Below are 12,953 nucleotides of genomic sequence, written 5' to 3'. Positions count from 1 at the left end.
ATGTGACACAATCATTACTTTCCAGCCAGTCACATAATTGGGAGTGTAATATAACCTTTAGTCAACAATAAAATTAACCTTGATCCCAGACAGATATGTGTATGTGCTGAGAAAGTATCTCTGCTGTGGGTGCCTTTTGCAAGCAGTAGATTATTAAGGAAATACAATAACCCAGCCACAAAATGAAATTGGATTGCTGCCTCTCAAAATAGAAGACCTTATTCTGGGTTGTTCTTAATAACATGCAGCCACTTGGTTGGGTAATTCAACAAAAGGCTTCCTTTTCAACCTGTTTCCCTTCCCCTTCATTTGCTCTGTGGATTTTTTCAATCTGTAGGGTTGGCGTTGGCTTTTTTCTACTTTGTTTTTATTGTAGCTACCTCCTACAGGCACAGATAGGTGTAAATGACCTCATATATATATATATATATATATATATGGAAAGTGGTAAAATGGTCGTCTGGTTGATTTTATAAAATATCTCATATTCTAGATTTAGCTAAAATAACACCGAAAAAGATGGTCAGTCCTGTAGTTCAAACACCATAAAACCTCTCTGGAAAAAAAGCCCACAGAACAACCCAAAACCTCTCTGGGCTTTAAACAACACCCTGAGATTCCATTTAGGATCAGTACTGTTGAATACAGTGAATATTTAGTGGGGCAGCGAAGGTCCTCTCAGTGTGGTTCTGAATGCTGTAGCCTGAAATTGATAGTCACTTTGCAATAAAGGGTATGGAAAGCCATGAGAAAACTACAGACTAAAGGGAGTTTTTAATTATTGGAATCTTTTCTCTTTTTTGCCATCAGGGTCACTGCTACTACCATGGCAATGTACAAGGGTACCCCAACTCCTTGGTCAGTCTCAGTACCTGCTCTGGACTCAGGTAAGCCAATGTTTCATTGATGCTTGAGCTCTTAAGAAAACATCCCAGTACCTGTTGAATTTTGATTTGCCTTTTAATGAACAATGTTTCGTTGATGCTTGAGCTCTTAAGAAACCATCCCAGTACCTGTTGAATTTTAATTTGCCTTTTAATGAACAATGTTTCATTGATGCTTTAGCTCTTAGAAACCATCCCAGTACCTGTTGAATTTTAATTTGCCTTTTAATGAACATATCAACATCCTTTTTTGCAACTGTTGGTACGATCTCCGTAAAAACACTTTCTCTGTTTGTTCTGAAAAAAAAAAAGGAAAAAAAATCATACTATTTAGGGGCTTTCTGTGAGGTTTCTTCTCCCTTTCTGCCCATCCTTCTCTATTGTCTCAGTTCTAATTTAAAATTCCAGAGACTCATATAAATTTGATAGAACCAAATAACAATTTATAGAGTGTCTTTCTCTCTTCCCCCTTCTTTCCCAGAAGAAAAGAATCAGCTGTAGAGAGAGGAAAAGCTAAACACCCCCAAATAAATGAATCTCACTTGATTTGGAAGTTTAAAAGTTTAACAATTCAAATGGTATCTGAGGTAGGGAAGTTACAAAGGTATAGGGAAGGGAAAACAAATAAAAATGTGTAAATACAACCAGATTTTGATGGTGATGGCTTTGTTCGAGGACCTCGTGGGTGATGGCCACACGGTAAAACAAAAAGAACCAGGAACAGGATGGTGATGCTGGTAAGCAAGGAGACAGGGAGTGCAGAGAGAGAGTGAAACAGAAAGTCCCCCTGCTTTTATGGATCTTTAGACAGGAAGGAGGAGTGGACTAACCATCACCTGGTAGTGTTCAGACCCACCCCTGGGGAGGGGTCAAGACCACCTAGGGTCAAGTTCAAGGTTACTCCCCCTGGAGGGTTAACCCTGTACATCTATCCACTCTGTATTAGTGGGCACAGTGGTGGTGGATTGACTGTTGGACTCGATGGTCTTAGAGGTCTTTTGCAACCATAATGATTCTATGGTCCCCATTTGGAGGTTGGACAAGATGACCTTCAAAGGTCCCTTCCAACCTGATGTATTCTATGATTCCATGATTCGCAGCATCATGGTGCTTGGCACATTTTGGGGTTGGCAGAACCTGGTGGCACTCCAGAGCTCCTTATCCTCAAAGTTCTATGAACAGCAACAGCAGGATTGCTTTGCTGCCGTAAACGCATGTCTCATCCAGCAGCCTTGTCACTAGGAGAGAGAGCTTTAGAAATATGTTTGTGGAGCCAAGTAAATTGCATTTATGGCAAGTAGGATGCTCGGCATTAGAAATTTAGATCCTTGCTAACAGAAGCATAGCAGAATCACACTGCTGAAAATCAAACCTCTTCTGAGCTTGAGAAAGGAGCAGGCTGACAACATTTTAAATACACAATGGACACAGTTCAGGAAACAATTATCTTCCTTACTTGGATAATCAGAGTCTGGTATTTACTCACTGAGCTGTTCCAAATCACAGTAATTAACTGTAAATTGGCTCTAGTGTTCTCCCTGGAAAATCCAGTTTTCCTGTCAGATTTCCAGCTGTCTCAACCTTTTCTGGGTTTGTTTAATTTATCTACAAACAGCATGAGTAGGTGGAGTCTTTTTCCCTCGATTTTGCATTTTGTGCAGTAGTGCTGTTATCAAAGCTTTCATAACAGAGCTTTAGGACTGATAGAAGCAGAAAGAGCAAACAGTATGTTACCAGGATCCCTCTCCCTGTTTGCTTTAGTGGATGGCATTCCTGTGGCTCCTTCCTATGAACAGAGGGAGTTTATGAGTGTTTTGGTATGTATCTGGCATATTCCACAAGTTCGCTGTAGTTAACCCATTGCATGGACCATGCAGTCTGCATTCACCAACTTGTGCAGTCTTTTGCTATTTTAGTTCAAGGGACTGAATTCCTGCAGGAACCACAGGGAAAATCTACACCATGGGGCATGGCATCTGCACCAATTTCTTCCTCCAGAACTACCTAAGAAATTAAGAAATCAAGACAGATTACACTATGCCACATTAAAAGCATTTTGGTCTGAGCAGCTTGGTCTAGTTGAACTTGCCTTCTCCCTGAAGGTGTTCAGGAACAGGTTGGACAAGGCTTTGAACAACCTGGTCTAGTAGGAGGTATCCTGCACAGTTTGTGGGGGCTGGAACTAGATGATCTTTAGAGTCTTTTCCAACCCAAACCATTCTACAATTCTAAGATGTCCCTGCTTGTTGTTGGGAAGTTGGACTAGGTGGCCTTTAAATGCACTTCCCAATGTATTCTGTGATTCTTCTCTAATGTGTTTATTTTACAGTTGCATAGTTCACAGACTCATTTCCCATTCTTAGATATGCTAAGGCAACATCTGCTAGCAGTGACCCTTTTCTTTCAGCTGGCACTACTGCAGATATATCCTCAAAGTGTGAGCTAACAGTATTAGGCTTCTCTATAGGAAAAGTCTAGCAGAATCTTTTTCCAGTACACTTTCCTAAGTTTCCCAAGTTTCCCTGCCAATTCTTGTTTTGCTTTTGTAGAACATCTTGGTATGCAACCTGATCAAGGCATGCTTGAGTTAACAGGGTAGTTGGGCCAGATGATCTCCAGAGGTCCCTTCCAACCCCCACCATTCTGTGATTCTGTGATCAGTACCAATTTTGCTGCTGCATTTGCTGCTGAGGTTGGTTAAGTGAGTGTCCATGAACAGGAACAGTTCGTGATAAGGGTGCTGTTGACTTGCTCCATGAAACTCATTTCACAGCCTGATAGTCAATAGTATTAACTTCCACTCATTCCCTGTGCTTGAACTGAGCCAGAGATGTCTGTTTGCAAGGCTTCATAGTGTACCATCAGCTTCTTGATGGTACATCCAGGCCTTCTCATTAAACCTGGTTTGGAATAAAAAGTAGCTGTATTGAGGTCCTGCTAGAGCTGAGCATCTTCTGGAATCAGGCTCACAGTTCTTTGTATACCTCTTTCATCGAATCATTATTGTGGTAATGTGTCCATTAAGAATTTAGTGGGAAGATCTGAAGATGTCCATGTGCACTGCAAGGAGATTGGACTAAAGGACCTTTAAAGATCTCTTCCAACCCAAACCATTTTATGATTTTATAATTTACTGCCCATGGTTCAGTCTGAAATAATATCAGGAAAATATGACAGTCCAAAACTATTTCATGGCTTACCTTGCTGACAACTTTATGAGTATTACAGCCTGAAGGAACAGGGAAGGAACAGGGAAGGGAAGGGAAGGGAAGGGAAGGGAAGGGAAGGGAAGGGAAGGGAAGGGAAGGGAAGGGAAGGGAAGGGAAGGGAAGGGAAGGGAAGGGAAGGGAAGGGAAGGGAAGAATCTTGTACCTGTCCAGTAGCCTACTGGAGTAGAGAATCTTGTTTTTCCACGTCATGACAAAGACTGTAGGCTGCAGGAGACATGAGACATGGTGTGGTCGTGGAGCCTTGGGTGAGGACAGTCCCTGAAGTAGCCCTTTCACTTGCAATAGCCAGTCAAAGAAAAGACTGGTCTTGTTCTCAGGGTCTGTTTCTGGCTTTGTGACAGTTTCTAAGTGAATTGGACAAATGTTTCTGTCTCAGTTTCTCCACTGAGACAGATTTGATGATTCTTACCTACTTCACACAGCTGTTGTGTGGGGCTAAAGTTTAATAGTCTTAAAAACATCTAACAAAAACCAAGCTGTTAGCTCACTAAAATCTCAGAGCATGCATATTCTCCCACACCTGCTAGACAGGCACCTTGGGCATTGTTCCAGGTCTGGATAAGTAGGGATTGTGTCTTTTCCCCCGGATTAGGAGAGTTCATTACAAGACATGAAAAGATTCATAAAGAATAGGCTCCATATTTCAGCATACTCTGAAGCCTGAGTGCTCAGCAGTAGTTAAAGAAGGAAAAAGCATCATAAGACATACTGAGACAGAAACAGAATAGAACAAAACCCCTCATTGCCACTTTATAAATCCATAGTGCACTCACATCTTGATTTCTGCACACAGTTCTTGTTTTGTCCTCCCCGTTCCCACCTTAGAAAAGGAAGTATTGTATCCAGAAGGGCAAAAATTGTGATCTATGATCAAAGGTATGGAACAGCTTTTATCTGAAGGGCAAAAATAGACTAGGATTTGTCCCATTTGAAAGGAGATGACAGAGAAAAAGGATATGATAAAATGAGGTTAAACATCAAGCTGAAGAGGGGACAATTAGTGTACGTTTTTCATAAATCCCCAGATTAGGAAACATTCAATAAATCTTTGGAACATAGGCAGGTGGTTTTTTCTTCACCACATTATAAAACTATGGTGATCAGTGTCACGGGTGGGTGTAGATTCAAAAAAGATGAGACAATTTGGGAAGGGAAGCTGGGGAAGCCTCCGCAGGGCTGTCAACCTCAAAGATGTCCTTGACACTCACCCTAGCAGATCTGGAAGTATCAGCTCACATGACCTTATGTTCTTTTGTCTTACCCTTAAGTATCTGCTGTTAGCTAAAACCAAGGTGATGAGTTGGACCAACCTTACTGTGACCTACTGCAACCATCAAACTCTTAGAGTGCAGCCACAAAGTTGGGCATTTGAGATTGCAAATATGAGACGATCACTCAGTGATGAGCTGTAGGAAGAAATGTGGAATCTGCAGACTAAGAGAGCTTTGACTAGGTTACAGTTTTCAGCAGAAAGAGAAGGTGAGATGTAGTGAAAAATGAGATGGAGGCTCAAATCTCTTATACACAGACACTCGTGTATTCCAGCTACGTTATATTCTCTCTGACAAAATATTTGAGTGCCTCGCTTCATGTAGGATTACAGTGGCATGAACAGTTGGATTGACACTGATAGCTGCCCAAAATGCAGGTTGGAAGAGAATATAATCATGCCATAATCTGTATCCTGCTGGCTGCGGAGGAGGTGGAAGAGCTGAATGGAAACAGTAAGTGCTGAACACATGAAATATGAACAATGGGCAATCAGGACTTCCGTCATTCCCATTTGGAGAAGAAAGCCAATTAGACTGTCAGAGCTTGTGGGGAGGTGAAGGTACGACAAAGTCAAGTAATTTCCTTCCTGTCCTCAGGAAATAGCCTTCTGTTTATCTAGCTCAGAGGCTTTTCATGTTCGTAGCAATTAATTTTGGCCTGTGGCCGCCACGCACATCTTCTGTGATAAATTCATATGGACTTGGATGGGTTTTTTTCCCTGTTACTTTTTCTGCAGGTGCAGAACCAAGCAAATACACACAAAAATGCAGCCTGAGGAATAGCATAATCTCCATGGTTCAGGGGCTGGCAGAGAATGCTGGCACAGGGACACGCAGTTCCAAAGGCATCTGCAGTGACCTTTCTGGCAGGGGGAGCCTGAGACCTGCTCTCAAAATTGTCTGTTAGTTTAAGGATACAAATCTCACAGGAAGCTTTTCCTTTCAGAAACACCAAAATGCTGTTGAAAATCCCAAGTCGCCCTTGGATTTACCCAGCTGCTATAGTAAATCTATTCACACATACAAAAACTGGTCAGTCATTGTCCAGCTCCATCAGTGACTGAAAGATGCTGTGCCCACAGCGACGGTGATGGGGATGAGGCCCCAGAGCTGAACACTCATTTCTAAAGGAGTTATACAGTTATGCTACATGAGACTACCAACAGAAGAGCCATCCATTTTTCAGCTTCTCTGGCTGAACCCACTGCATCCCAGACAGAGTCAGCTGAAGAGAGGTTTTAAATATGACACTCCAGACATCAGCTACTTAAAAAAGAAATGGAAGTAGGAAACCAGTGAGAAAAAAAATATTGAAATTCCTCATGACTTCTCAGGCATGATTTCCCCACAGAAGGGGAGAATTCATCCAAAAAAGAAGTTATGAGAAAATCCCAGTTGAGAAGCTCTGGTTTGGATGTGTGCTTTCCCTCCATACTTTCCAAAGAGCTCTTCGTTCATATAAACATCTTGCATGGTTTGTAAGTTATCTGACTGTGAAACTACTGGAGGTTTTTTGAGTGTAGTGTTAGAAAATATTCAGCTTCTGAGGTTTCATAGCTCCTGTAATCTGTCTGTTCAAGTGGCAAACGGCTCCTGGATTTTGATCACCCCCCTGATTTGAGATGAGCACTATCACCATTCCTTCACAATTGTGTGCACACTGTCCCTGGGTGCACAGTCATCCCTCACGTATCACTGCTACTGCTGGGACAAGTATGACAGATGATCTGTACCCAGTTGTTTGAGCTTGTCCCTTCTGCATCAAATCTGTCTCTGACAGCATTTAATTTAAAAGCAAAACAACAACAACAACAACAACACATAAAACTTAAAATTATGCATTTTGAGACTCAGAAAAAAGCATGGGATGAGCTTTAATGTGATGTTCAGGTTTCAAACAAGCCTTCTTAATACATATTTATCGGCACAGTGCTATAAAATGTGCTCTCTAAATTGGCACCGATGCCAATGTCTCTTTCCTCCTTCATTTTTCTCTGCTTCCCTTGGTCTATTTTGTCACTCTCCCAGTTAAGCTCACACACGACAATTTCTCTGATAACACAATTACTGGTTCTTGCAGCCCAAATGCTGGACTTGAAATTGCATTATCACTTTCAATTCAAGTAACTCCCTGTTTAAATTCCAGGCATCAAAGTTGCAGATCCATATGCATTTGCTCTGGACAAATCTGTCTTGCAGTGAGGAAGCATTAAGTGTGTGCTGCAGCAATCTCTGGCTATGCCTATATTTTAGACAGTGTGCTATAGAATGTATTTTCAGGTTAATGAAAGGTATTGGCTGGAATAAAATGTGTTTGACTAATGATGTGTCTGCATGAGAACACCTCTACTGCTACTGCAGTATGTAAAACCAATAGTGCTACTGCTTTAACCTCCCTTTGAGATGTTGTCCTTTGTTGATTTGGGTCAGACTTGTAGTTTTAATGGAGTCCTGATGTGCAGTGTAGTAGGATAAGGGTATTACTTGGCTCTTGTGTGATGCTTTTCATTAATAGGTAATTATTAGTAGTAGTTACTAAAAATTACCTTGTTTTATGGGTAACTGCTACAGGAAGAGGTGAGTTGTCTGTCCAAGGCTGCCCAGGGCAATGATGGAGATGGGAGTACTTGTGCCTCTGGAGTCTAACTCTTATTCTTTCTGTTTGCCAGTCATTTAAAGTTAAAAAATTGCCAAAAACATTTGGAAAACATCTAAAGATCATCATCACAAAAACAGTCAATAGGTTGTCTTGTTTACTTATCCCAACAGGATTCATCTGCAACTTATTAAACCAGACTAAAAGTGAAGTTTCCATTCACTACTTCATTTTTCTTCCTCCTTTGTTTGTTTGCCTGCTTACTTCTCTGGTATTTTTTATATAAAAATGTAGAATGTGTAAAAAAAAATAACAAAAATACCCTACCACTGTCTGGATCACCTTCTGGTATCCTGCATGTTGAGAAAACCCTGCAATAAGCAATTGCTGAATGCCCATAACGGGAACAGCACCCCAAGGCCACAGGGCTCCAATTCTGTTATCTGTTCACCTAAAGCTATCCCAGAAATTGGTGGTGCAGCTGCAGAATCATATTCTTTAACTTAGGAGCTGTAGCATTCATTAGGAAATGAAGGTCCCTTAGGTTTCTCAGTGGCACATGAGTCTTGTGTCATATCTGTGGGCAGAGACGGTTGATGCAGATATGTGGTGTGTGAGCATGACAGCACTCTGCTGTCTTATTAATTACTTAGGATCTGGAAACATCTATATTCCTCTTCTAGTGGTAATAGAGCTTTTTATTATTGTTGCTTAGAAATGAGTATAAGTTGGAGCCTCATTAAAACCGAACGTTTAATTGCACTCGTGGATATCAGATTTATTGATTTACTTAACTTCCCCTGTATAGCACAGCAGAATAATATAGAGCAGTTTCATATACTGCTGTCCCGGCCAAGTTCTACTCCAGCATCACAATTTCTCAGACAAGTATGCGTTGATGGTTTATGTTGGCAGGGCCTTTGCTTCTGCTGACAAGTTGGAAAAGAAAAATCCCATTTATATTTTGAGATTTCCTAAAGCCTGTTGATTTATGGGATACGACTGGCCTTGTGTTGGGTTTGGTTTTGTTTGGTGTTTCTTTTGCAGAGAAAAAAATTCTCACGTTTGACTTCATCAGCAATTTAAACAGTGGAATAATTCCATCTAGTTTTTTTCCCTAATTAAGAGATTCCTGTCAAGTTAAGCAGCAATTAATAATGAATTAATTTTGCAAGTTATGTTTTAATTTCTTTTTCTTTGAAGTTGAATTCTCCCATCACAAGCCCTCTCAAATGCGCATTCCACATAGAATCAAGCAGGTTGGAAGAGACCTCCAGGATCATCCAGTCCAACCTAGCACCCAGCCCTATGCAATCATCTAGACCATGGCACTAAGTGCCTCATCCAGTCTTTTCTTGAACACCTCCAGGGATGGTGACTCCACCACCTCCCTGGGCAGCCCATTCCAATGGAAAATTAATTCAGGAGGCAAATACCAATGAGTTGTTCATGTTTAGAGATGATTAGCCGTGATGTGGAGGTGGTTTGTTTGGTGCTGACCATCGAATATGAGCAGGGTTGAAACTGCATTGAGAAGTAAAGCAAAACGTCTCAAGACCACGCTGATGGTGCTTTCAGTTGTCTTGGAGCCTATGAACTGATGTCTGGACATGCAGTATGGTATAGACACTTTTTTCCTCCTTCTCTGCTACCAGTAGTTCTAGATGGGGTTGAATCATCTCTTTTCATACCTGACTCATTTGCAAGGTCTTTGTGACTCCTTAGCATTAGTATGGTTTGGGACTAGAGAAAAAAATAGATACTGTGAATTAGACACTAGGAGGCTTTAAAAAAAAAAAAAAACACCAAAAAACAATGTTTTATATTGGATTTTCCCCAAATATTTATAAAGTTGAGAATTCTGGTAGTCTTTTGTCTTGTAGAAGTAATCATAGAAGTACCACAGATTTCAGTAGAACCTGGTCTGCAATGGCTAGTTCTTGAACACTCACAGAGTTTCTGACATCCTTTTAGGGTTCCTTGTATAGTTTTCAGTCCGGTATATATATTTACAGCATTGGAAAGCACCACATTATTCAACATTAATAGCCTCTGAAAAATTGAAATGTAGCCCATCTTGTTCTTCAGGGAGCATAGGCTGGCTCAGGAGTGTGGGGGAAAAACATTCGAGGGGAAGACACAGAAATTGTGTAGGAGTAACAGAGACTCTTTTTAAATACCTGTCAGAACCAGAAGGGAAAAGTAGTTATGGATTTATTTTATTTGCATCAAATTCTTAGTCCCGAGTGACTGCTAGGTGTTGTTCATCTAATCCTGCCACACCAAAAGGAAAAAAAAAGAAGAAAGAAATTGTAGTTTTTAACAAGTTACATTTTTAAGGTGCTGTGCTTGGCTCTGATTGATGGAGGAAAAATGCAATTGTAGGAAAAGAAAATCAGGCAAAACCAGAGAACTGGCCAAAACCACCCGTGTTTGATGGTCATTACCTTATTACAGATGGTCACAAGCCAAATGCTGATATCCTGTAGGCAGCACTCAAAGGATGTGTGCGTTAAATGAAAAGTACATTTTCCTTTATGTCAAAACTGCATATATATATATATATATATATATTACAACAGGATTGTTTCACATGCAAAGATGGAATTCTTTCTGAAGGCTCATGCAGTCACTAGAGATGAGTGTCTCAGTGGCAAGCTGAATAGGCTGCTCTGGTTCTGTCGTGCTTAGTAGAAAGCCAAATTAATCTCGCTGGTATCTGTTCATTTTCCCATATGGAGTCACAGAATCATTTTGGTTGGAAGAGAACTTTAAGATCTAATCCATTTGTTAGCCTACAACTACCAGGTCACCACTAAACTATGTCCTTCAGCACCACATCTACATGGCCTTTTCTGGGCAGCCTGGTAACAGATTCAGAGATACACAGATCACATTGGGTTGGAAGAGGTCCTCAAAGGTCTTCTTGCCCAACCCCCCCTGCAGTCAGCAGGGACACCTGCAACTGGCTCAGACTGCCCAAGGCTCTGTCATGTCTGATCTTCAGTGCCTCCAGGGATGGATCCTCAACATATCCCTCCAGTACATGCATGTCTCTCTTGTGTTGGGTGTCCCAGAGCTGGACACAGTACTCCAGGTGAGGTTTCACCAGAGCAGAGAGTCAGAATCAGAATGCGATTGGCCTTGTTTGCTGCAAGTGCCCATTGTCGGCTCATAAACTGCACACCCATGTCCTTTCTGGCAAGATTGCTCTCATTGCACCTCAATGTCCTTGTTGTAGCAAGGGGCCCAAAACTGAACCCAGTATTTGATCTGTGGCTTCATCAGTGTCGAATACAGGAGGATGACCAACTCTCTACTCCTGCTGGGCGCACTGTTGCTGATACGGGACAAGATGCTGTCGGCCTTCTTGGCTACCTGGGCACACAATGGCTCATTTTCAGATCACTGCTGACTAACATGCCCAGCTCCTTTTCCATATCCTCTGCAACTAAAGAGAATGAGGGGTGACAAAATGGCCATTTAGTTAGTTTAGACAGTAACTGGCTGTAGAAGGGGTGTGCTGGACACCTAGTACTGATGTGACCTTTTTTCCCAACCATTTCATGCTTGAGTTTGAAGATCTGAATGGTCTTTTCCAACCAAAATGATTCTATGATTCTGTGTTTTGACTATGAACTCTAGACAAGATGCTGGCTTTTAAAAAAGAAGAAAAGAGGAGAAAGTTTTACCCAGTAAAATGATGCTACTAAGTCCCCAGTGTAAATAAATAAAGAAAACAGTTGAAGTCTGAATTTTCTGTAAGTTAATGTTCTAAGCAGGATAAAGTTTAACATTAAAAACAAAATCCTTCATGGTTTCATACTGGTTTTCAGTTGTCAGCAAAGGGACATGGTCAGGCTGGCCTATTTCAGCCAGTGACTAATGGACTTCTGCCTCTATTGCTGGTTCCAGCTGCCTCCAAAATGAAATGATTCATTACACAAGGGCAAGACAACAAACCTTATTTGATTGTGCTGATTACAGAGTTGCTGATTATTAGAGTAAAGGGAATATGCTGTTCTAGTTTCCTAACTTCTTCAAGGAATAAGGCAAATCTGAAAATAATTTAGGGCTGTAGGGTATAAGGTTACTCAAATCATGGGGTGACCTGCTTGGAGGTCTCTCATATCTCATGCACGCTATAGCGTATCCTGGCCGGAGCTGCAAGGGTTGCCGTGATAAATCAGTCCTGCTTTTCCTGCTGTGATCCATCACACACAGCATGCCTGTGCTGTGGGTAAATAATAGATCCTATCTGATTTGCCATGGGTACAAGGAAGCCACAAATGAGCTATCAGCCCCCCCATTCTTGGTTCAAAGCAGTGAAGCAGATTCCTGTGAATGCTGCCCCACAACCTTTCATATCATGGGTTTCCAGTCTTTTTTCCCCTTTTCTTGCACTTCTAGCTGTTCTAGCTAACAGTAAAATGGTCATTTGTTGGCTTGGCTGAGGTGATGCTGCTGATGTTTCATAGCTAAACAGTGCACTCAGCTTGGAATGAAAATTTCAGTTAATTGGTCATGAGGCCACAGACTGAGTTTCTTCATCTTAGCTTGCTAAGAATAGAATAGCTAGGGCAGCTCTTTCTTGATAATTTTACTTTTCAATTTTAACCCAGTCTTTATGGTGTCTCTAACTGGACTCTGCATCCTTCCTTTTACCTTTTTTTTTTTTTTTTTTAATTTCCCCTCTTTTTTCCCCCTTTATTCCTTTTCTTCCTTTCCCTCCTTCTTGCTTTTTATTTGTTTTTTTTTCTTTCTCCACTTTTTTCCTTTTTTCCCCCTTTTATTCCCTTTCCCCTTCCTTTTTCTTCTCTCCCCTGCATCATCTTTCTTCCCTCTATCTGTTCTTTTTTCCCCTCCTTTTTCTTTTTTTTGGCTTTCTGCAGAAGAATTGTGTAGAGACACCTATTGGTCTTGCCTTTGTTGTAGTGTCTTACCTTTGTTGCAGCACAGATGGAAATAAAAA

The 12,953-nt window shown here is 41.2% G+C and overlaps 1 protein-coding gene across 1 annotated transcript in view; it reads left to right on the top strand.

The window, feature by feature from the left end:
* Positions 1–12,953, top strand: part of ADAM12 (ADAM metallopeptidase domain 12) — a 258,735-nt gene that overhangs the window by 154,696 nt on the left and 91,086 nt on the right. The window contains exon 5 of the mRNA XM_064145307.1: positions 811–887. Within this exon, the coding sequence (XP_064001377.1) occupies positions 811–887 (77 nt within the window). The remainder of the gene's footprint in view (positions 1–810; positions 888–12,953) is intronic.

This window comes from Pogoniulus pusillus, chromosome 6, assembly GCF_015220805.1.
Source record: "Pogoniulus pusillus isolate bPogPus1 chromosome 6, bPogPus1.pri, whole genome shotgun sequence".
NCBI classification, from domain to species: Eukaryota; Metazoa; Chordata; class Aves; order Piciformes; family Lybiidae; genus Pogoniulus; species Pogoniulus pusillus.
Note: the sequence above shows the minus strand (reverse complement) of the source record. Positions and strands in the feature narration are given on the sequence as shown.